The sequence below is a fragment of the Pelophylax lessonae genome, assembly GCF_965119305.1.
Source record: "Pelophylax lessonae genome assembly, chromosome: 2".
NCBI classification, from domain to species: Eukaryota; Metazoa; Chordata; class Amphibia; order Anura; family Ranidae; genus Pelophylax; species Pelophylax lessonae.
In genome coordinates, this window is record NC_138769.1 from 576,513,693 (window position 1) to 576,535,986 (window position 22,294).

Here is a 22,294-nt window from a genome sequence, read left to right on the forward strand (position 1 = left end):
AGTGGTTTTGTTTTCTGGCCAAGAATGTAATCACACTCAGCAAATCAAAGTTTTAACTTTGTGTAAAGAACATCCTGTGTGAAGAAAAAAAGACAAGACAGGATTAACTGGAAATGTTTTTTCCTTTAATTCTACAAACCCGAGTCCAAAAAAGTTGGGACACTGTACAAATTGTGAATAAAAACAGAATGCAATGATGTGGAAGTTTCAAATGTCAATATTTTATTCAGAATACAACATAGATGACATATCAAATGTTTAAAATGAGAAAATGTATAATTTTAAGGGAAAAATTTGTTGATTTTAAATTTCATAGCATCAACACATCTCAAAAAAGTTGGAACAAGGCCATGTTTACCACTGTGTGGCATTCCCTCTTCTTTTTATAACAGTCTGCAAACGTCTGGGGACTGAGGAGACAAGTTGGTCAAGTTTAGGAATAGGAATGTTGTCCCATTCTTGTCTAATACAGGCTTCTAGTTGCTCAACTGTCTTTGGTCTTCTTTGTCGCATCTTCCTCTTTATGATGCGCCAAATGTTTTCTATGGGTGAAAGATCTGGACTGCAGGCTGGCCATTTAAGTACCCGGATCCTTCTTCTACGCAGCATGATGTTGTAATTGATGCAGTATGTGGCCTGGAATTGTCATGTTGGAAAATGCAAGGTCTTCCCTGAAAGAGAGGACGTCTGGATGGGAGAATATGTTGTTCTAGAACTTGGATATACCTTTCAGCATTGATGGTGCCTTTCCAGATGTGTAAGCTGCCCATGCCACACGCACTCATGCAACCCCATACCATCAGGGATGCAGGCTTCTGAACTGAGTACTGATAACAACTTGGGTTGTCCTTGTCCTCTTTAGTCCGGATGACATGGTGTCCCATTTTTCCACAAAGAACTTCAAATTTTGATTCGTCTGACCACAGAACAGTTTTCCACTTTGCCACAGTCCATTTTAAATGAGCCTTGGCCCAGAGAAAACTCCTGCGCTTCTGGATCATGTTTAGATATGGCTTCTTTTTTGGCCTATTGAGTTTTAGATGGCAACGGCGAATGGCACGGTGGATTGTGTTCACCGACAATGTTTTCTGGAAGTATTCCTGAGCCCATGTTGTGATATCCATTACAGTAGCATTCCTGTATGTGATGCAGTGCTGTCTAAGGGCCCGAAGATCACGGGCATCCAGTATGGTTTTCTGGCCTTGACCCTTACACACAGAGATTGTTCCAGATTTTCTGAATCTTTGGATGATATTATGTACTGTAGATGATGATAACTCCAAACTCTTTCAATTTTTTCTCTGAGAAACTCCTTTCTGATATTGCTCCATTATTTTTCGCCGCAGCATTGGGGGAATTGGCGATCCTCTGCCCATCTTGACTTCTGACACTGCCACTCTGAGAGGCTCTTTTTATACCCAATCATGTTGCCAATTGACCTAATAAGTTGCAAATTGGTCCTCCAGCTGTTCCTTATATATGTACATTTAACTTTTCCGGCCTCTTATTGTTACCTGTCCCAACTTTTTTGGAATGTGTAGCTCTCATGAAATCCAAAATTAGCCAATATTTGGCATGACATTTCAAAATGTCTCACTTTCAACATTTGATATGTTATCTATATTATATTGTGAATGAAATATAAGATTATGAGATTTGTAAATTAGTCCATTCCTTTTTTACTCACAATTTGTACAGTGGCCCAACTTTTTTGGATTTGGGTTTGTATTATCCATGCACATTTACTTGTGTTTTTTTGTTTTAAAAACTTTAAACAGATCTTCAACTAAAACAACAAGACAAAAAATGAATAGCCCGTTAAAAAAATAACATACCAAAACCAGTATTTGCTAAAATATTTACTTTCAATACAAAGATTTCCCCCACAGTACTTTTTTTGTGCCTCTAGATTTCTTCAGTCAGCATCATTTATCCCACCCCCTTTGGGCCCAAGTTTTCATAGACCCACCCCAGCACATGACTGGACAGTGAAAAGAGAGAGAGAGCACAGAAATGGGCAGAAATAACGCACCAGTGTGTAGGTTTTGGTTACCAAGCCCAGCCCTGTACTACTATACTGCGGTAGAAGGTTTTGTCCCCACTCTACACACTGGTCATTCTAATTCCATATTTACTGTGGTTATCACAAATCCATTTTTTGGATTTAGCACACAGGAGTCACACATGAATATGGGCTGCACCATCATAAACAAGCAGTTGTTCTATGTTACCAGTAATCACTATGATCCTAAAGCCCATTATAAAAACAACAATAGCCTTTTTTCTTACAATTTTTGTGGGCAGTTACAGAATATAGATTTGTGAGCTTTTACTTGGAAGTCAGGATTATAAAATATTGATCTCACGTTGCTTTGCTTAAATCAATTCACAATACAAAGTACATGGTATCATTTAATCACGTCTCTATATTCTCAGGAACTGAATATTGAATGATATTCATGCTGTTTTTGGAGCTCAAATTGTGCCCTTGACAATGAGTAGTGAAAGGCAGCTGAGTTTGCAGTTGGCCCTTCTGATTAAAGCAACCGTTTTGCAATCAGGTTCAATCAAAGGGTATATTGCACTTGAGAATTTAATATTTTAATATTGATGATTGGTGTCAGTGAATATAATTTCCACTTATCCCTAAATTATTACAGCTTTACAGTTTTGGTAGTTTATGTGAAACGGTAATCTTGTCCCTGACAGGCCCTTTTTTTAAACATTTTTAATGCTTTTGTGAACAAGTATGTTACATACTGAATTCTGTCTTTTTTTAATGCAGCTACAAAATGCCTAGGCACAATGCAATGCAAGTTTTTATGATCTTCTTTACAAAAGTATTTATTGAGATTATTAAAAATGATGTAGCACTGTGCCCATAGAGCTTGCTGTGTGAGGACTTCTTGGGTCTCCTCTTATTACCAGCAGACAGTCACTTAGGGTACAGTTGACACATCCATCCTTACTCCCAGTGGCTCGTTACTCAATAAACACTCCAGAGGTTTTGGTTTTTGGTATAAATTGTGGAACTTGGATGGGAGAAGGGAATAGTGGGAAACTCCAACTTGAACTATTTACAGTTGATAAGGACAACTCTCCCTTGGCCTCACCAGCTTATTTGTGAAAGCAGTCCAAAAACACTGCTTTAACCATACTGCCACATGTATGGAAGGGGTTCAATTTTCATGCTCTCTCTCCAGCAACAGACTTGATGCACTACATTATCTTCAGGACACTCTCTAGCATCCTCTTTATTGACACCTGTCCACTGCCTCTTCTAGCTGAATGGATGGTCCTCTCAGGACAGGCCCCATGACACAGATCTGTACTCACCGTATGCAGAATCAAATTCTTCCCAGTGTCTCCCTTCAAGTCGACTCTGTATGACCTCCGAGTTCAGTTCCTCTCTAACTCTCAGGCCCTCAGGTCAACCACCTGAGGCCGCATGGCATCTTCTACAGAGGATCTGCCCCCTCCCTCCAAAACCCCACTCTCCAGCTAAAAGACCCGGAGCACATGTGCCCTGGGCACTTATACAGTATCCCAGCATGCACCAAGGTACTTTCCTCTGCCAATCACCAGGGCTGTACTAAATGCCTGTGCATTCATTTGTCAGGTTTCCTCCCACTGTCCAATATGCCTCCCTATTGGACCAGTGTGAAACACTTCAGACAAACTGAGCTGCACCTGAGCACCATGAGCAGACCTCACTAGCAGATCCTGCTCTCTAGTAGGCAGAGAACAAGTTACTTGGCAATCTTTCTGGTAATAAGAAAAGATCCACAACTATACTCTCTCTCTAGCATCTAATTAGGAGGGTGCTGCATCCACCCCCCACCAAGCTGAGCCATGTCCTCACTGGCTCTGGGCATCTGCCCCTACCAAAATACCTGAACAAAAATTTACATGGAGTATCCCACAAACTTGGAAAGAGGGTAAAAGGGAAATAACATATGTACAGGGCCATGGGGCATACCCCATATGTGGCCATTAGATACAATATCATACTTAAAAAAATAAAGACCTCTGCTGTACAATATTTGAAAAATGACACATAGAGTTTCACTAAGTGCATTATATCAATGCACCCCCCGCCAAACAAAAATCTGTCTGACAGGTATAGGTTAATCATCCTGACTAACTATGCTTCAAATAACAGTTGTACATATATACACAAAATAAACAGTGGATGACCTTTCAAAGGCATGAAGATCCTCTACAAGCCTGTAAAGGAAAAGGGTGAGAACATAGTAATTTTACATCCTACATACTCACAGTGAGACTAGTATTCACAGCGCCCCTCTCTCTGTAACACCGAGGCAACACATCTTCTCCTGGAGGCAGGCTACTATTACTGGAGCCTGAGCAAAGCTTGCCTTAATGTCTGTAAGAACTCTTCAAGGAATTCTTCACTCTGGCATCCCTCTCTCTGAAGAGGCAATAAATCACTACCTTTCTCTCACAAGGGAGCAACTTGCAAGTTTCCTCCAACATCACGCTGGTGCACTGGTACACTGGCGCAAAGTTATCTTTGCAAAGTGTCCTTTAAACAAAGCATCTTTGCAAAGTGTCCTTTCTCAGTACTTCTCTTAGCAACAGTGGTGGCCCATGGCCAAAAAGATCTTCACAAAGTGTCCTTTAGCAGGGTGTCTCTGTGAACTAGGGGTTTACCCCCTCCAGGTAGCATCCCCTGGCTTTACCAGGAGAAGTCCTCTGTGGCAAAAGTTCTTTCTCCCAGGTGAAGAAACGATAGCAGTTTCACTGATCCCCATCTTCTTTTTCAGGCACACTAGCCCCTTTGTAATTCAACACTTTTTCAACCGCAACAATAAAAAATCTTCAGGCTCACCAGCTCCTTTGCAATTCAGATCTTTTCACCGGAGACAAGAACTCGGCACACCTCAGTAGTAACGGTCAGGATGAGGTATGCGGACGATCTTGCATTCAGGACTCAGGATACTGATGGCCCTGACTTGGCCTTTTCCATCTGGGTGGTTGACCTCCACTCAGTCAATGTATATGGACTGCCCCAGATTCCAGTTTGCCTTGATAGACAGGAAGGTGTCCCACAACTGAGGCCTGGATTAGTTCCGATGTGGCTTATGGACATATTGGAAGTCCCAAACACACCACGCCCCCCTCTTGCTCTTGATCTTCTCAATTATCTCCCGGTGAGCATATGGATAATTATATCTGCACTCCATTATCACCTTCCTTTGGACAAGGCATTGAAAACTTGAGAACCTGGGGAATTTCTACCTGTCTCCTTTGCCAGGTGGGGTGCAAGGGGCCTCTAATTTCTCGATCAGTTTGGAGTCAGCGTTATTCTGTGCCCGAGCCTAGGCATAAGTGTGAGGTGGGGATAGATCTGGGACCCTAGTGGCATAGGTCTCACAGAACAACAAGTTTCTTACGCACTTCATCCGAACAACCGCTGCCTCTGTCTCTTCACTGAGTGAACTGGAACTTGCAGGACTTCTTCCTTCAGTCCCACTCAGCATCCCCAGTCATCGATTCCCTCTTCCCGGGATCCATAGCGATACTGGAAACTGGGTGACCCCACATCAATGGCCCCTGCCTCCCCCTCACTGGACGAACTGGAGGACTTCAACTTCTGGGCCCATTGACTCCCTTCTGCCTCTTTAAGAACTGGACTGCTAGTGCCTGCAACTGTCATCAATGCACCTTGCGACTGCTGTTCGGCTGTTACAGCATGTGTGCATTACACCTCTGAGATGTGGGTCTCCCTGGTTTGGCAGATGGTTGTGCAGGTTTGCATCACTTGTCCTGGCCCCAGCGGTACTCGCGGCACTCCCCGTCCTCTCCCAACAGGAATAGCCACTTTAGATGTTAGCAGTTCATAAGTGGTTCACATACAATCTTCTGGACTGGCAATCAAATGTTCCAATTTCAGCAACATGTCACTGCAATGCCCACACTGGCCCTGCGCTCGCAGCCGCACGGACACATTCAGGCATCTGCCACATATAAGTCCAAGATGTACCGTGTCCCCTCAGCTGCACAGGGCCAGACTTCCCTTGGGATTCAATTCTACCTCTTACCAATGGTTATAGTTGTTATTGGGGGTAATGGATAACCCTTCATCACTTAATCTCCTATCCCCCACCCTAATTTTCTCCCTTTCTCCCCTTTTTCATTACTTAAGTTATCTTGATGCTGTTCAAGTTATAGACAAAAAACATAACGTTTTTGTGCCATACCATTTGAATATCACAAAATTTTTATATTTCTATGTATGATATCTCTGTTTCCAATGGCACATTGACATAAAATGTACTTGCTATTCCGAAAACTCAATCTGGCATAACATGCAATGTTTGTATTACTTTTTCATTATGGTATGCATTTTCCTGTCTATTACAATTCAATGAGAGAGTATTGAAATATACTGTTTTCTATTAATGCTTATTGTATAAACACAAAACTTTAATAAAAAGAAAAAACAAAAAAGGTTAGTGTACAGTGTATGTTATCACTTGACTTTAGCTCACATTGCCTTGTATAGCTGAATCCTTTAATTGTTGTTTATGTTTTCAGGGCTGTACGGAACGTTTTGTGTCCAGCCCAGAAGAGATCCTGGATGTCATTGATGAGGGAAAATCCAATCGCCACGTGGCTGTCACAAGTGAGATGCCCTATTATTTATTTTTTTCCTTAAAAGATATGTAAGCCCAAGAACAAAAATTGAATCTTTTGCAGTTTACCAGTTCTCAGATGTGGTGGCAGCAATGATTTTCATTTTCAAATTAAGAACATTTGGAGAAGGTATAGAAAATGCCTGTTGATCTTGCCAGACATTCAATTTTCACTTCCTATGCACTGAACTACAGTATTTTAAACAATGTCTTCCTTTCGGGCCCTCTTCAATAAGCTACACATTTCCTTATCCCCTCATGTAGTGGAGATGAAAAGAGGAAGAAGTGTCTGTAGTGCAAATATGGAAAGCTGCCTAGTTTGACAACCATGGCTTCTTTCACATATTAGGTATAGGCATGGGTGTTAGGGATTAGGTTCACATTCAGTGAAAACATGGGTTCAAGGCGAAACTTGGATGTTTGAGGTTCATGGTCTGTGCATATGCTAAAATCCACAGTAATTTAGCACATGTATAGCACTTTATAGCAACTAACTCTCCCTACACAGACTGTCAGCTTTCCCTGATTTACTTCGACACACACTGACAAACGGCTGCTGGGAACACACCACGTTTATAGTGAGGGAGGTGGCACATAAGTCCCATCTTCAGCCAGGCAAGGTTATGTGTGTGTGACCATTGCACTAACCTGCTGGCTGCCCTTTGTCAGAGAAAACAAATGTACAGTGCCTTGCGAAAGTATTCAGCCACCTTGAACTTTTCAACCTTTTGCCACATTTCAGGCTTCAAACATAAAGATATAAAACTGTAATTTTTTGTGAAGAATCAACAACAAGTGGGACACAATCATGAAGTGGAACGAAATCTATTGGATATTTCAAACTTTTTTAACAAATAAAAAACTGAAAAATTGTGCGTGCAAAATTATTCAGCCCCTTAAGTTAATACTTTGTAGCGCCACCTTTTGCTGCGATTACAGCTGTAAGTCGCTTGGGGTATGTCTCTATCAGTTTTGCACATTGAAAGACTGAAATTTTTGCCCATTCCTCCTTGCAAAAGAGCTCGAGCTCAGTGAGGTTGGATGGAGAGCGTTTGTGAACAGCAGTTTTCAGATCTTTCCACAGATTCTCGATTGGATTCAGGTCTGGACTTTGACTTGGCCATTCTAACATCTGGATATGTTTATTTGTGAACCATTCCATTGTAGATTTTGCTTTATGTTTTGGATCATTGTCTTGTTGGAAGACAAATCTCAGTCCCAGGTCTCTCTCAGGTCTTGTGCAGACTCCATCAGGTTTTCTTCCAGAATGGTCCTGTATTTGGCTCCATCCACCTTCCCATCAATTTTAACCATCTTCCCTGTCACTGCTGAAGAAAAGCAGGCCCAAACCATGATGCTGCCACCACCATGTTTGACAGTAGGGATGGTGTGTTCAGGGTGATGAGCTGTGTTGCTTTTACGCCAAACATAACGTTTTGCATTGTTGCCTAAAAGTTTGATTTTGGTTTCATCTGACCAGAGCACCTTCTTCCACATGTTTGGTATGTCTCCCAGGTGGCTTGTGGCAAACTTTAAAGGACACTTTTTATGGATATCTTTAAGAAATGGCTTTCTTCTTGCCACTCTTCCATAAAGGCCAGATTTGTGCAGTATACGACTGATTGTTGTCCTATGGACAGAGTCTCCCACCTCAGCTGTAGATCTCTGCAGTTCATCCAGAGTAATCATGGGCCTCTTGGCTGCATCTCTGATCAGTCTTCTCCTTGTATGAGCTGAAAGTTTAGAGGGACGGCCAGGTCTTCGTAGATTTGCAGTGGTCTGATACTCCTTCCATTTCAATATTATCGCTTGCACAGTGCTCCTTGGGATGTTTAAAGCTTGGGAAATCTTTTTGTATCCAAATCCAGCTTTAAACTTCTCCACAACAGTATCTCGGACCTGCCTGGTGTGTTCCTTGTTCTTCATGATGCTCTCTGCGCTTTAAACGGACCTCTGAGACTATCACAGTGCAGGTGCATTTATACGGAGACTTGATTACACATAGGTGGATTCTATTTATCATCATTAGTCATTTAGGTCAACATTGGATCATTCAGAGATCCTCACTGAACTTCTGGAGAGAGTTTGCTGCACTGAAAGTAAAGGGGCTGAATAATTTTGCACGCCCAATTTTTCAGTTTTTTATTTGTGAAAAAAGTTTGAAATATCCAATAAATTTCGTTCCACTTCATGATTGTGTCCCACTTGTTGATTCTTCACAAAAAAATACAGTTTTCTATCTTTATGTTTGAAGCCTGAAATGTGGCAAAAGGTCGCAAAGTTCAATACTTTCGCAAGGCACTGTAACTTGCCTGGCATATGTCCTCAATCAAGGTGATGCAGTGGCTTCTTGTTAAGTACCCTGATTTCCAGGTCATTTGTCAGCCCAGGAGGATCTGTGGCCACTTTAGACAGTCTTACCCAACCATTTTTTTCTAACAGTAATGCAGAACCTACACAGGCTACCTGAAAACCACCTCATCTTTGATACCCCCACAGGCTGGAACTCAAAGCTAACCATGCTGCAGAAGCTGCACAAGCAGTAGCGTGCCATCAATGAGTACCTGGTAGATTACAGTATGAGTACTTAAATACTCACAAGGATATACTGATGCATAGGTGATGGCACCTCATCCCTTCTTGTAGTGAGAATCCAAAAAAAAAGTATGGGACTTTACTAGTGCCATCCAAACCAGTAACACAATATATTCAATCTCCATTTCCCTTTACCTCTTACATTGTAGCCTGAAATCTACTGTAGATTTTGACATTTGGAGATACAGGGTTTACGGAATGTTTGCTTTGGTTTTGAAGTATTTTTGACTATTAAATTTTTAAGACAATGAATAGTAGTACTGAGATAAAAGAAGGTAATGAACTATACTGTTTAAATTGTGTGCTTGTTAGTATGCTTTTTATACAGACATGGGTGCAACAACCATGCTCAAATATTATGTAATGATTAGTGGTCATTGTAGTAGTCATATCTGCAGCAGTCTTATAATAGTGCCACTGGCCAATTTATAAGGGCCATTTTTACTAATGCTTCTAGATCTGTTGTGGCTTCTATTTTTACAGTTAAATCTAGGCCTATTACTGTAGGATAAACTGCAGCCAAAACGACCAAAAAAGTCCCTTTTGCAACTTAAAATTGAAGTCCAAAGAAAGGCTATATTTAAATAATGTCCCACAATCACTTAAGCAATGTAAGTCCATCTGTATATATATATATATATATATATAATTGTTTAAAGCTGTGTGTTTGCACCTTTTTCTTTCTTAATAAGGCATTGCTGTCAAATGGCAGCAATGCCTCTCCTTTCATACTGGAAGGGTGGTTAGTGGGGGTTTCTTTTTCAGCCTAGTGACATGCCGGAAGTGACGTTCCTGCTCCTCTGTAGCTGCATCACTTTCCTGTCTAACTCTCTCATGATAATGTTTGCATCTCCTAATTCATGAGAAAACATATGACATCATGGATGGGGCAGGGCCAGGTGGTACTGGGGCTGGGGCTGTGCTACTTGCAAGGCTGTGCTGTGCTACTGGCACAGACACCAACAATGGTACCAGGAAGTGCCTGTGAGCAGCCACATTCGGCTGCATAGGCACACAGTTGTCCATGAAGCAGAGAAGGATTGCCGAATGTCTGGATTAGACAGTTGTTTCTGAAGAGGCATTTAGCAATTCTTGTAATACTAATACAAAAGAAAAGTAAATTATATTATTAATTTAAATAAAGGGTATTTTTTTTTTACCTGGAATTCCACTTTAATTAGGTTGGGGTGCTGCTCTGGTATTTAAGCCAAGCTAAATGTAAACGTAAAAATGAACATAAAAATGAAATGTAAAAATGTATTACACGCCCAAAATATGTGAAGCCAAAATATGGTGTCACTGACCCTGTCCATGTCACGTTCAAAGTTGCAATAAAAGAACTCTCTGAACCCTCCTGTACCATATACTGTATATATAATTTTTAAAAGAGATTTTATTCTGAAAAGTGTTTTTGTGAAATTTACATAGCAACATTATTTTTAATATATATTTATTTCTTTGTAAAATCTCTGTCATGGCAGTGCCCAGTTTCCCATGCCTTTTTTGACAATGCTTTGCCTTGAAAATTATCTGAATGTAGTATGAATATTTACACTCAAAAGGCATCAATGGGGTTTGATGCTAAGTTGGGATTTTGTGGACTTCGAACAGGATTCAAATAACCCCTTGTAAATTGATCTCTGGCAAATTTGCTCATTCCTAGTCAGCATAGCCATCCAGGGACAGATATTGTGTTATTCATAGGATTACCAGTACAAATAGGGGAACAAAAACCTAAAAAAGAAATAAATGCATCTACCATACTTAAAGCAGATTTATGGGCAAAATGTATTTTTTCATTTTGGATAGAGTAAGGGAGGGTTATAACCCTTGTCAGACTTTTTTCGCCATCTGTGTCCCATTGCAGAGATTTCCCTTCAGTTCCCGTCCCATAGCCAAAAGGAAGTGAGAGGAAATCCTTGCAAATTAAAGGGAATTTCTTGGAGACCCCCAGGTCACCAGAACTAGTGTCCCCATTGCAAGATTTCCCCTCTACTACTTTTCTGGGGACAACCCAAAATGTAGGGGTTTCTTTTACTTTCAATGATAATGGTAAACAGGAGAAATTGAGAGAATGAATCACCTTAACGGGGGGCACAGACAGCAATAAAAACTAACAGGGGCTCTAATCCCTCTCCACTCTGTCCAAAACTAAAAAAAATTTTTGCCTTTAGTTATACATTAAGGACCAGTAAGCTACAATATATTTTGTGGTGTTTGGATATAGGTTTTTATATGTTTATCTATGTTTTTGGTTTGGATACGCTTAAGTGTTTGTCATCATGTAATTAGTACAGAAACTGGACCTGCTAATACGTCGTAATTGTAAATTTAATTGTAATTGTAAGCTTAATTCAGTGAGAACTTTGCTAGAAACGGGCAAGCAAACTGGTCATGCAAGAACACAATTGTAGCGTACACTTCAATTCTGTTCAAAACATTAACATTTTGCTTGCCCATTTCTAGCACATTTCTCACTCAATTTGGTTTGCAATTATTAGCATGTCTCATTTCTGTACTCATTACATTACAGACATAAAGAAAAACCTGACAGAGGTTCTAACCTTTTCTTATTTCAGCCATCCTTGCTGAAGGTCTGAGTCTGACTGAAGACAGTACAGAACACTTTTCACTCTAGACAAATAATGAATGAGTCGTATTGTAGTTGTATGATGTTTTATTGTTTTTTTGAAAGGTGTTTATTTAAATTTTTGCATAACAGTAACAAAAAGAAAACACAAGGGCAACATTGCCCATAAAACAAGTGTAAGGCAAGCATGTAAATTACACAAGGGTATCAGAAAACATTCTAACCTAACACCCCAGAAGGGGGGGGGGGAGGGGGGGGGGAACAGAGAGGGGCCTGAAGGCCCAAAACAAGGGGGGGAAGGGGAAAAAACGTGATGCATACCACAAAGAGCCAGGAGGGCCAAGCAACTGCGAGGCTACACTCCCAACCGGTTGTCACAGAGATGGGGGGGGGGGGGAGGAGAAGGAACACACCAACAAGACTAACCATACCATACACACCCACACATCCACATTCACACACCATCCCCTACCTCCAGGTACCCACCCCCCAAGATAAGGGGGGGGGGGTATAGAACAAACAACTCATGTAATAAAACAAATATAAATCGCATAACATCCGGGGCTACTCAGACTCAGTCGAGAGATAAGCTGGAGGGCAGAGGGGCATCTGCCCAATACGAGTCTTCCACATCAAGCCAGGGCTGCCAGACATTAGTGAACTTTTTAGGACACCCTCTACTCTTATAAATTAGCTTATAAAGCGGAACATCACTGCGCACCAAAGTATAGAACTCCTGCATGGTAGGCGGTTCAGCCCTCCTCGATGTTTTATTGTTTAACTCTTGTTCGGCTTGTCATTCATTGGTGCTTACCATTGCCTATCCTTTTTTTCTATGCCTCTGTCCATTACTCTACTCTTAACACGTTTTTGTTTTTTACAGACATGAATGAGCACAGCTCCCGAAGTCACAGCATTTTCCTTATCAATATCAAACAGGAGAATGTGGAGACTGAGCAGAAACTTAGTGGAAAGTTGTATCTGGTTGACCTGGCTGGTAGTGAAAAGGTTAGAATGTTTACTGAGTCTTGTTTCATCAGTGATTGCACTGGCTGAATATTTTCAGGTTTTTTAAAAATAAAGAACAAAGTGTTGCAATGGCAGTCATCAAACCATTAGTAATAAGGTTTAAAGCTACCCACTTTTAGCCTCTTTTGATCTTATTCTGTTATAAAGTAATATATTGATGGATTTCTGCAAGCTACTGTAAATATCAATACTCTTTGAAGGCCTTTTTGAATGAGCTCCACGTTGTGTTGATGGCACAAACATAATGTATATAAAGTCAAAATGTGATGTCATGAAAAGGAACACAATAGAGATCATTCATGTGAAATAGTACAGGGAAACCTATTGCAAGCATTTATGTGAAATAATAGTACAGGGAAACCTATTGCAAGCAACTCCTTGAAGTTCTTGGAGTGCTGGATGGCTCCTATCATGGTTTCTCTTGTCAAGATTCATTGGTTACTGGAAGGTGTGGTAAAGCTTTGTGGGACTTTTAGGTTTGAGTGGCACGAGAAACCATACCACCTTTCTGTAGAGAATAGACTCTATGGAACCAAACGCTGATGTATTGTAAGTATCCACCAACTTGGGCAATTCAAATAAAGCATATGAAGATATAAGACCTTTGACTTTTAAAGAAAAAGTTGAGGTTCACATACTGTAAAACTTTCACTATCTATGTCTCTGGGTCTACATATTTTTCTTTTACAAAGATTTTTATTGAATGGCAAGCATAGGCATACAACAGGTCCATGCAAATGGACACAATAGAAAATGGAACACATAAACAAAAATAGAAAACCGCATGAGAAACAAATGTAAAGCATAGCCACTCCAAAGATGTCATAGGCATATGTATACATACAATTGAGAACAAATGAGTGGGGGCAAATAGTCCCCTGCCAGCAGGCAGCAAACACTCTATTTTTCCCTCTTTCCCTTCAAGCGAATGAGGAGAGCATGAGAAACATACCGAAGGGAAAAAAAAAAAAAATTAGAACAGCAAAAAGAGTGCCATTGACTATGGGTAGACATGCTCATGGAACGTAAAACACAATAACGTGCCAGGACCGGCAAGACACAGAGGAGAGAGAAGAAGAAGGAGTGGGAAAGGAAAGAAAAAGAGAGAGAAAAGGAAGGAGAAAAAAAAAAGAGCAGAAGGGAGAAAAAAGAAGGAGTAGGTCCTGTGGAGCGGGCACCCGGGAAACAATTAAATGGAGAGGAGTGCAACGTGGAACCTGGATGGGGTAACATATGAAATCCAGGGATCCCATACCTTGAGGAATTTCTCATGGGAATCGGTGGCAATAGCGGTTAGCTTTTCATTGGTCAGAATGTCATTCATGCGATTCTTGACTGACTCAAAGCTGAGGAGGGGAGTCTTCCAGGAACGGGCTATAGTCAGTTTCGTAGCAGTAAACAGATGCTGCGCCAATTGGCATTGTCGACATGACAATTCCACTATAGGTTTACATAAAAGTGCTTCATATGGATCTCTTTTCAGGTTAATATGAAAAACATGCGCCATGGTATCTTCATGGGAGCATCCCCGAAAACATAATGGGGAGTACGTTGGTATAAATTTGGCCAGTCTAGCAGGGGTATAATACCATCTGTAAAAAACCTTTTAGGCATTCTCCAAAATTAAAACATTACGGGAGCATTTCGAGAGAGCAGCTCTCATGTGTTGCCAGTCCTCTGCATCCAGTCGCCTCCCCAGTTCCGATACCCATTGGCGTATAGGAGCGATATGAGCCCTGGTGAATATGGTCTTGCCCTGCATAGGCTTTCGAAAGGAGTTAATGTATAGGGCAAAGGTTTGGATTTAATAAGTTGCTGCAGAAAGTGGCAGAGTTGAAGGGGGTCTACATATTTTTCATATGTGGTTTACACTGAACATAGCCTGTGCTTATGCATTTTTGCCTTGTAGTACATGCACAATATCTCCCCACAGTTCCCTTTATCTTGACAAAGGCATTACAATGAGGAGGAGATCCTGGCCTAAGCCTAGTACACATGGGCCGAATGAGGGGCGGCATCGACATTCACCCCATGTGTACTGCAGCCAGTCCATCAGAAGCTGGCTGTTCGGTCGTCTTCTGTCAATGGGGTATGACCAAAAAGGCACGCCGATCGGCTTCCCTATCAGTGCTTGCAGACAATGACTAAGAATGCTGACCGGAGTGTTCTGGCGGGGGAGCTGTCCCCCTATCAGAACACAAAAGCATAGCAGGGGAGATCGTTGTACTAACATCGGATAGTTAGTACAGCAGCTCCTCCTCCTCCTGAGCTGTCAATTTTTTTTTAAATCCAGCCCTGCTGGGTTAAACGAAAAAAAAACTACTAGTGTGTGCCAGGCTTTAAAGTATAGCAAATAGAAAACATCAATACACATTGTGACAGGAAGTCAGGTAAATCTGTGGGTGTTGTCACAGATGGGAGATACATTTCTGCCTTGTTTAGACAATTCACCAATTACTATCAGGTGTCGGCTGCAGAGGTAGCCAGAAAGGTTTAAGGACGTTGGAAAGCTTCAGCTATTCAGAATGAGGCAATTAAGGCCTCTATAAGTTATCCAGAGGATGACTACTGATTGCTGCCTCCTGAGGCTTTTTGCGTTAAGGAGAGCAGTGAGCTGAGAAAGACTTCTGAAGGTGAGGTGGTGTTGACTTTCTCTGTGTGAAAGGAAAACAAATGGACTATTGGTTTTCTGCTGTATGACCAGCAGTGTCTGCCCAGCAGTAGGTTGGGACAGACTCCATAGGTAGGTTCCTGTGTTGTGAAGGTAGACGCCCCAAGTGGCCAGGGTTTATTTTTTGTTTGTTTGATTTATGCTGTTTGGATGCTTGCACTTGTTTCCAGCAAATTGGAAGAATAAACCATAGACTGTTGTTTTAAACAACTCCTCTGCTGTCTCTCTGTGGTCACCCACACCCGCTACCGAGCTAACCCCTTACACATGGTGGAGGATGCGGGCAGATAAAGTAAACCCAAAATGGAGGAGATACTGAAACAACTGGCTATAGCAAATGCAAATCAACAGCAGGCAAATGCAAATCAACAGCAGACAAATGCGGATTTTCAGCGGAGCCTTGCAGCTCAACAACAGGCTCACCAAGAGAGCATTGCAGGCCTGGAACAGACACCAGCAGAAAATGGAGGCCATCGTGAAACAGCTTCAGAGACAGCAGACCAAGGCTGGGAGTCAGGCCAGTAACATACCGACTTTTCAGGTAAGCCATTTATTGCCAAAGATGACTGCAGATGATGACCCTGAGATGTTTCTGACCACGTTTGAAAGAACAGCGGAGAAAGAGAGTTGGCCTAAAGAACAGTGGGCTGGACTAGTGGCCCCCCTATTATCTGGAGAAGCCCAAAAGGCATATTTTGATTTGGATCTTGCAGATGCAAAAAACTATGATCGATTAAAAGAGGAAATATTGGCACGTTTTGGGGTAGCCTTGGATGTCCGTGCTCAGCGGGTCCACAATTGGAGTTATCAACTGAGGAAGCAACCTCGGTCGCAGATGTATGACCTCATCCATTTGGCTAGGAAATGGCTGCAGTCAGAAATTCTGTCCGGACCAAAAATTTTGGAACGAGTAGTCATGCACAAATTTCTTAGGTCTCTTCCTAACACCCTGTAGAAATGGGTGAGCCATGGTGGTCCGGAAACCGCAGACAAACTAGTAGACATGGTCGAAAGGTACCTAACAACAGAGAATTTGACCTCTTTCCCCAGAGACGCACGGACTTTTCACCCCAAGACCAGACCCTCCCCACCTATGACTGCATCAAGGGATGGGGGTCGAGAGAGGGACCAAAGAGCAACTAGAGGTATTATCGGGACTACTGTTAATGTTTGGCGAGAGCGGCCTGGAAGACCCATCCCACAGGAGAGGACCAGAAGGTTGATTTGTTACCGTTGCCGGGAAGAGGGACATGTAGCAGCGGTTTGACCAGCGGGTGATGAACCCATGCAGTGGGTTTCTGACTGAGAGACGACAGTCCCTTTTTACAACCACATGCACTGCAGTAAAGGGGAATGAGAAACCTTTTTATAGAATGTGCTTAGATGGTAAAGATGTTGTGGTATTGTTGAATTGAGGTAGCCTGGTCACCTTAGTGAAAAGTGATCTAGTGGTGGGAAAAACCTTACATCCTAGGAAAATGGCTGTAGTTTGTGTACATGGGGACACTCGAGAATATCCGGTGACTACGGTTTCCTTTGAAACCTCCCTCGGCAACTTGTGTCACCAAGTGGGTTTAGTTCCCAAACTGCCACATGACGCCATTATGGGAAGGGATTTCCCAAAGTTCTGGGAACTCTGGGATTGCCCAGATTCCCCAGTAGGTGGTTCTTCTGAGCCTGAAACATCTACTCCAGAATCCTCTAACTGGGAGGATTCTGCTGAGTTTCCATTCTCAGTCTTAGCAGGGGAAACACCAGTCCCTAGGGAAGAGCCTGTTACCTCAGAAGAGGAACAGCGGCCGATAGGGTTTGATGACCTCGAGGTGCACCGAGAAAATTTTATCACTGAGCAATTGAGGGACCCCACATTGCTAAGAGCCCGGGAGAATGTAGTGAAGATAGATGGGGAGTTAGTTAACCCTGACGAGAGGATTGCCCTCCCTTACTTCATTATTGAAAGGGACCTGTTATATCGAGTGTCACAGAGGATAGAGGACACCCTTGAGCAACTGGTAGTGCCTGAACCGTACCGCAAGATGGTTTTGGAACTGGCCCATGGGCACATTCTTGGGGGACATTTGGGAGCAGAAAAAACCCGGGAGAGAATCACCCAGAGGTTTTATTGGCCTGGGATCACTAAGGAAGTGGAATTGTACTGCTCTTCCTGTCCAGTGTGTCAGATTACTGCACCCACGCCACATTTCCACAGTCCGTTGGTACCCCTGCCCATTGTCGAGGTCCCTTTTGAGAGGATCGCCATGGACTTGTTTGGCCCCTTACTGAAGTACACTAGAGGGCACCAGCACATCTTGGTAATAATGGACTATGCCACCCGTTACCCAGAAGTGATTCCTCTCCGAAATACCTCTGCTAAAACCATTGCCAAGGAGTTATTTCAGGTTTTCAGCTGTGTGGGTCTTCCTAAGGAAGTCCTAACTGACCAGGGCACCCCGTTTATGTCTAGGGTGACCAGAGAACTGTGTAAACTCCTGAAAGTGACCCAATTACGTACATCAGTATATCACCCTCAAACAGACGGGTTAGTGGAAAGGTTTAATAAAACTTTAAAACAAATGTTGAGGAAGGTGGTGGATAAAGCCAGAAAGAATTGGGATTATCTGCTCCCTTATCTGATGTTTGCCATAAGAGAGGTTCCCCAATCATCCACAGGGTTCTCTCCGTTTGAGCTGCTGTATGGGGGGCACCCCCGGAGCCTACTGGACATTGCCAGGGAAACATGGGAGAGTGAGAGTTGTTTGTTTGATTTATGCTGTTTGGATGCTTTCACTTGTTTCCAGCAAATTGGAAGAATAAACCATAGACCGTTGTTTTCAACCACTCCTCGGCTGTCTCTCTGTGAAGCAAACCCACCCAAGGGGTCACCCACACCCGCTACTGAGCTAACCCCTACAACATGGATAGATACCGAAAAAAAAACCTTCAGCTGATATGCGGACACTCAGGATCAGGTGCAGGTGGGAATCACAACTTTTCAGAGTAAAAACCTCTTTCTTAAGTGAGATCCACTTGATCAAGAGGTTTTTACTCGGAAATGCTGTGATTCTCACCTGCACCTGATTCTGAGAGTCCGAATGCCAGCTGAAGGTTTTTTTTGGTACCTATCTATGTGTATTGATGTTTTCTATTTGCTATACTTTTAATCCTGGTACACACTAGTAGGTTTTTTTTTTATCTATCCATGTGTATTAATGTTTGTTTTTTGCTTTACTTTTAACCTGGATCTCCTCCCTGTTTTATTGAAAATGAATATGATGCTTGTAACTGAGAGCTTGGTTTTGTCTAGACAGAGGAACTGTGGGAAAATATTACACAAACTGAACAGTCTAGAACAAACCCCCTGTGAATTTAACCCAGGACAGATACAGTGGCGGAGCTAGACTTTTAAAACAGGGGTGGCAAAGGGGTGGCAAGGTATTATTTTGGGGGGTCAATATATAAAGTGTCATTTAGTGTCAGATTTGTCCACCGCAATGTCGCAGTCCCTCTAATAATCGCTGATCGCTGCCATTACTAGTAAAAACAATTAAAAAATAAAAAGTTCCAAACAAAGTTTGTAGATGTAATAACTTTTTTGCAAACCAATCAAAATACACTTTTACAAAAAATATGTGGCAGAATACATATTAGCCTAAATTTATGAAAATAGGGGGGAGCTGTAAAGCACTGTGGGGAGCTGAAGAGCCCTGGGGGAGAGGGGGGGGGGGAACTAAAGAGCATTGGTGGGAGGGGGGGGGGGCCTGAAGAGCTCTGGGGGGTACTGGAAAGGGGGGGGGGGTGTAAAGTATGCATTTATTAGATTCAGAGCAGAAAAATACATCAACATCAGCAGTTCTATGGCACATCATTCTTTGTCAGTTAAACACTCTGACCTATACATATCTGTGAACACTTGCAGATTAATATGTGCACAATGTTCTAGGTATATTGGGGTCAGTGGCGGCTGGTGCTCAAAAATTTTAGGGGGGCGCAAACAGAAAAATGTAATAGGCAATGCTTTGCGGCAAAAAACGCTGTAAAAAATTGCGTGACTTTGAGGTCGCAAAAGTGAGAAACGGGCCTTCAGTAATTAAGGTATAGTGTGCCCCCTTTCAATGCAGAGAGACCAGCGTGCCCCCTTTCAATGCAGACTGACCAGCGTGCCCCTTTTCAATGCAGACTGACCAGCGTGCCCCCTTTCAATGCAGAGAGACCAGCGTGCCCCCTTTCAATGCAGAGAGACCAGCGTGCCCCCTTTCAATGCAGTGACCAGTGTACATGCCCCCTTTCAATGCAATGGCCAGCGTACATGCCCCCTTTCAATGCAGAGACCAGCGTACATGCCCCCTTCAATGCAGTGACCAGCGTACATGCCCCCTTCAATGCAGAGATCAGCGTATATGCCCCCTTCAATGCAGAGATCAGCGTACATGCCCCCTTCAATGCAGAGACCAGCGTACATGCCCCCTTCAATGCAGTGACCAGCGTACATGCCCCCTTCAATGCAGTGACCAGCGTACATGCCCCCTTCAATGCAAAGATCAGCGTATATGCCCCCTTCAATGCAGAGATCAGCGTATATGCCCCCTTCAATGCAGAGACCAGCGTACATGCCCCCTTCAATGCAGTGACCAGCGTACATGCCCCCTTCAATGCAGTGACCAGCGTACATGCCCCCTTCAATGCAGTGACCAGCGTACATGCCCCCTTCAATGCCGTGACCAGCGTACATGCCCCCTTCAATGCAGTGACCAGCGTACCTGCCCCCTTCAATGCAGTGACTAGCGTACATGCCCCCTTCAATGCAGTGACCAGCGTATATGCCCCCTTCAATGCAGAGATCAGCGTATATGCCCCTTCAATGCAGAGATCAGCGTATATGCCCCCTTCAATGCAGAGATCAGCATACATGCCCCCAATGCAGAGACCAGCATACATGCCCCCAATGCAGTGACCAGCGTACATGCCCCCAATGCAGAGATTAGCGTGCGTGCCCCCTTACCTACCTGGAGCGGCATCGGGTGGCTTCTTCTCAGTCCCGGTGACCGGCGGCGCGTCTCCACGAGTCCTTCCAGCAGCAGCGGCTTCTTCTGAGTCCCGGTGACCGGCGGCGCATCTCCACGAGTCCTCCTCCTCGGCTAATGGCAAGGGGTTTGTCTTGTGGCCAATCAAGAAGCGCATATCGGACGCGCTTCCTGATTGGCCAGGAGTTGGATCGGTGTGACAATAGCGAATTTTCATTCGCTATTGTCACGCAATGGGTGGGCTCGGGATGCACTGCTCTGCGCCCACGGGTCCACCCTTTGCATTGCCCTATTAGAGTCTCTGGCTCTAATCAGGTGATGCAAAAAAAAAAATCCCATTGAACGCCCCTGCATGCAGATTAGGGGGCCAGACGCATGGATGGGGGGCAGCGCCCCTGCGCCCTCTGTACACCGGCCGCCACTGTGGATGGATTCCAAGGATGCCCCTCCTATCCAGTCACACAGGGAGACTTGCTCAGGCACTCACCTTCTTCCTCCTCCCCCCCATCAGGCACTCACCTTCTTCCTCCCCCCCTCGGGCACTCACCTTCTTCCTCCTCCCTCCCCCCTCAGGCACTCACCTTCTTCCTCTCCCCCTCCCTCGGGCACTCACCTTCTTCGTCCTCCCTCCCCCCTTTAGGCACTCACCTTCTTCCTCCTCCCTCCCCCCCTCAGGCACTCACCTTCTTCCTCCTCCCTTCCCTCTCAGGCACTCACCTTCTTCCTCCTCCCTCCCCCCCCTCAGGCACTCACCTTCTTCCTCCTCCCTCCCCCCCCCTCAGGCACTCACCTTCTTCCTCCTCCCTCCCCCCCTCAAGCACTCACCTTCTTCCTCCTCCCTCCCCCCCCCCCTCAGGCACTCACCTTCTTCCTCCTCCCTCCCCCCCTCAGGCACTCACCTTCTTCCTCCTCCCTCCCCCCCTCAGGCACTCACCTTCTTCCTCCTCCCCCCCCCCCAGGCACTCCCCTTCTTCCTCCTCCTTTCCCCCTCAGGCACTCACCTTCTTCCTCCTTCCTCCCCCCCCCTCAGGCACTCACCTTCTTCCTCCTCCCTCCCCCCTCATACACTAACCTTCTACCTCCTCCCTCCCCCCCCTCGGGCATTCACCTTCTTCCTCCCCCCCCTCAGGCACTCACCTTCTTCCTCCTCCCTCCCCTCAGGTACTAACCTTCTTCCACCCCCCCCTCAGGCACTAACCTTCTTCCTCCTCCCTCCCCCCTCAGGCACTCACCTTCTTCCTCCTCCCTCCCCCCCTCAGGCACTAACCTTCTTCCACCCCCCCCTCAGGCACTAACCTTCTTCCTCCTCCCTCCCCCCCTCAGGCACTAACCTTCTTCCACCCCCCCCTCAGGCACTAACCTTCTTCCACCCCCCCCCCTCAGGCACTAACCTTCTTCCACCCCCCCCCCTCAGGCACTAACCTTCTTCCTCCTCCCCCCCTCAGGCACTAACCTTCCTCCTCCTCTCCCCCCCCTCGTGCACTCACATTCTTCCTCCTCCCCCCCCCTCAGGCACTAACCTTCCTCCTCCCCCCCCTCGTGCACTCACATTCTTCTTCCCCCCCCTCAGGCACTCACCTTCTTCCTCCCTCCCCCCCCTCGGGCACTCACCTTCTTCCTCCTCCCCCCCACTCGAGCACTCACCTTCTTCCTCCTCCCCCCCCTCGGGCACTCACCTTCTTCCTCCCCCCCCCCCTCGGGCACTCACTTTCTTCTTCCACCCCCCCCC

The 22,294-nt window shown here is 44.3% G+C and overlaps 1 protein-coding gene across 3 annotated transcripts in view; it reads left to right on the plus strand.

Annotated features, from left to right (window-relative positions):
* KIF5A (kinesin family member 5A) overlaps positions 1-22,294 on the plus strand; it is a 250,881-nt gene that overhangs the window by 125,629 nt on the left and 102,958 nt on the right. For all 3 annotated transcript variants that reach the window (XM_082246229.1, XM_082246231.1, XM_082246230.1), the window contains exons 7-8: positions 6,562-6,649; positions 12,728-12,852. In XM_082246229.1, coding sequence (XP_082102355.1) covers positions 6,562-6,649; positions 12,728-12,852 — 213 coding nt within the window. The remainder of the gene's footprint in view (positions 1-6,561; positions 6,650-12,727; positions 12,853-22,294) is intronic.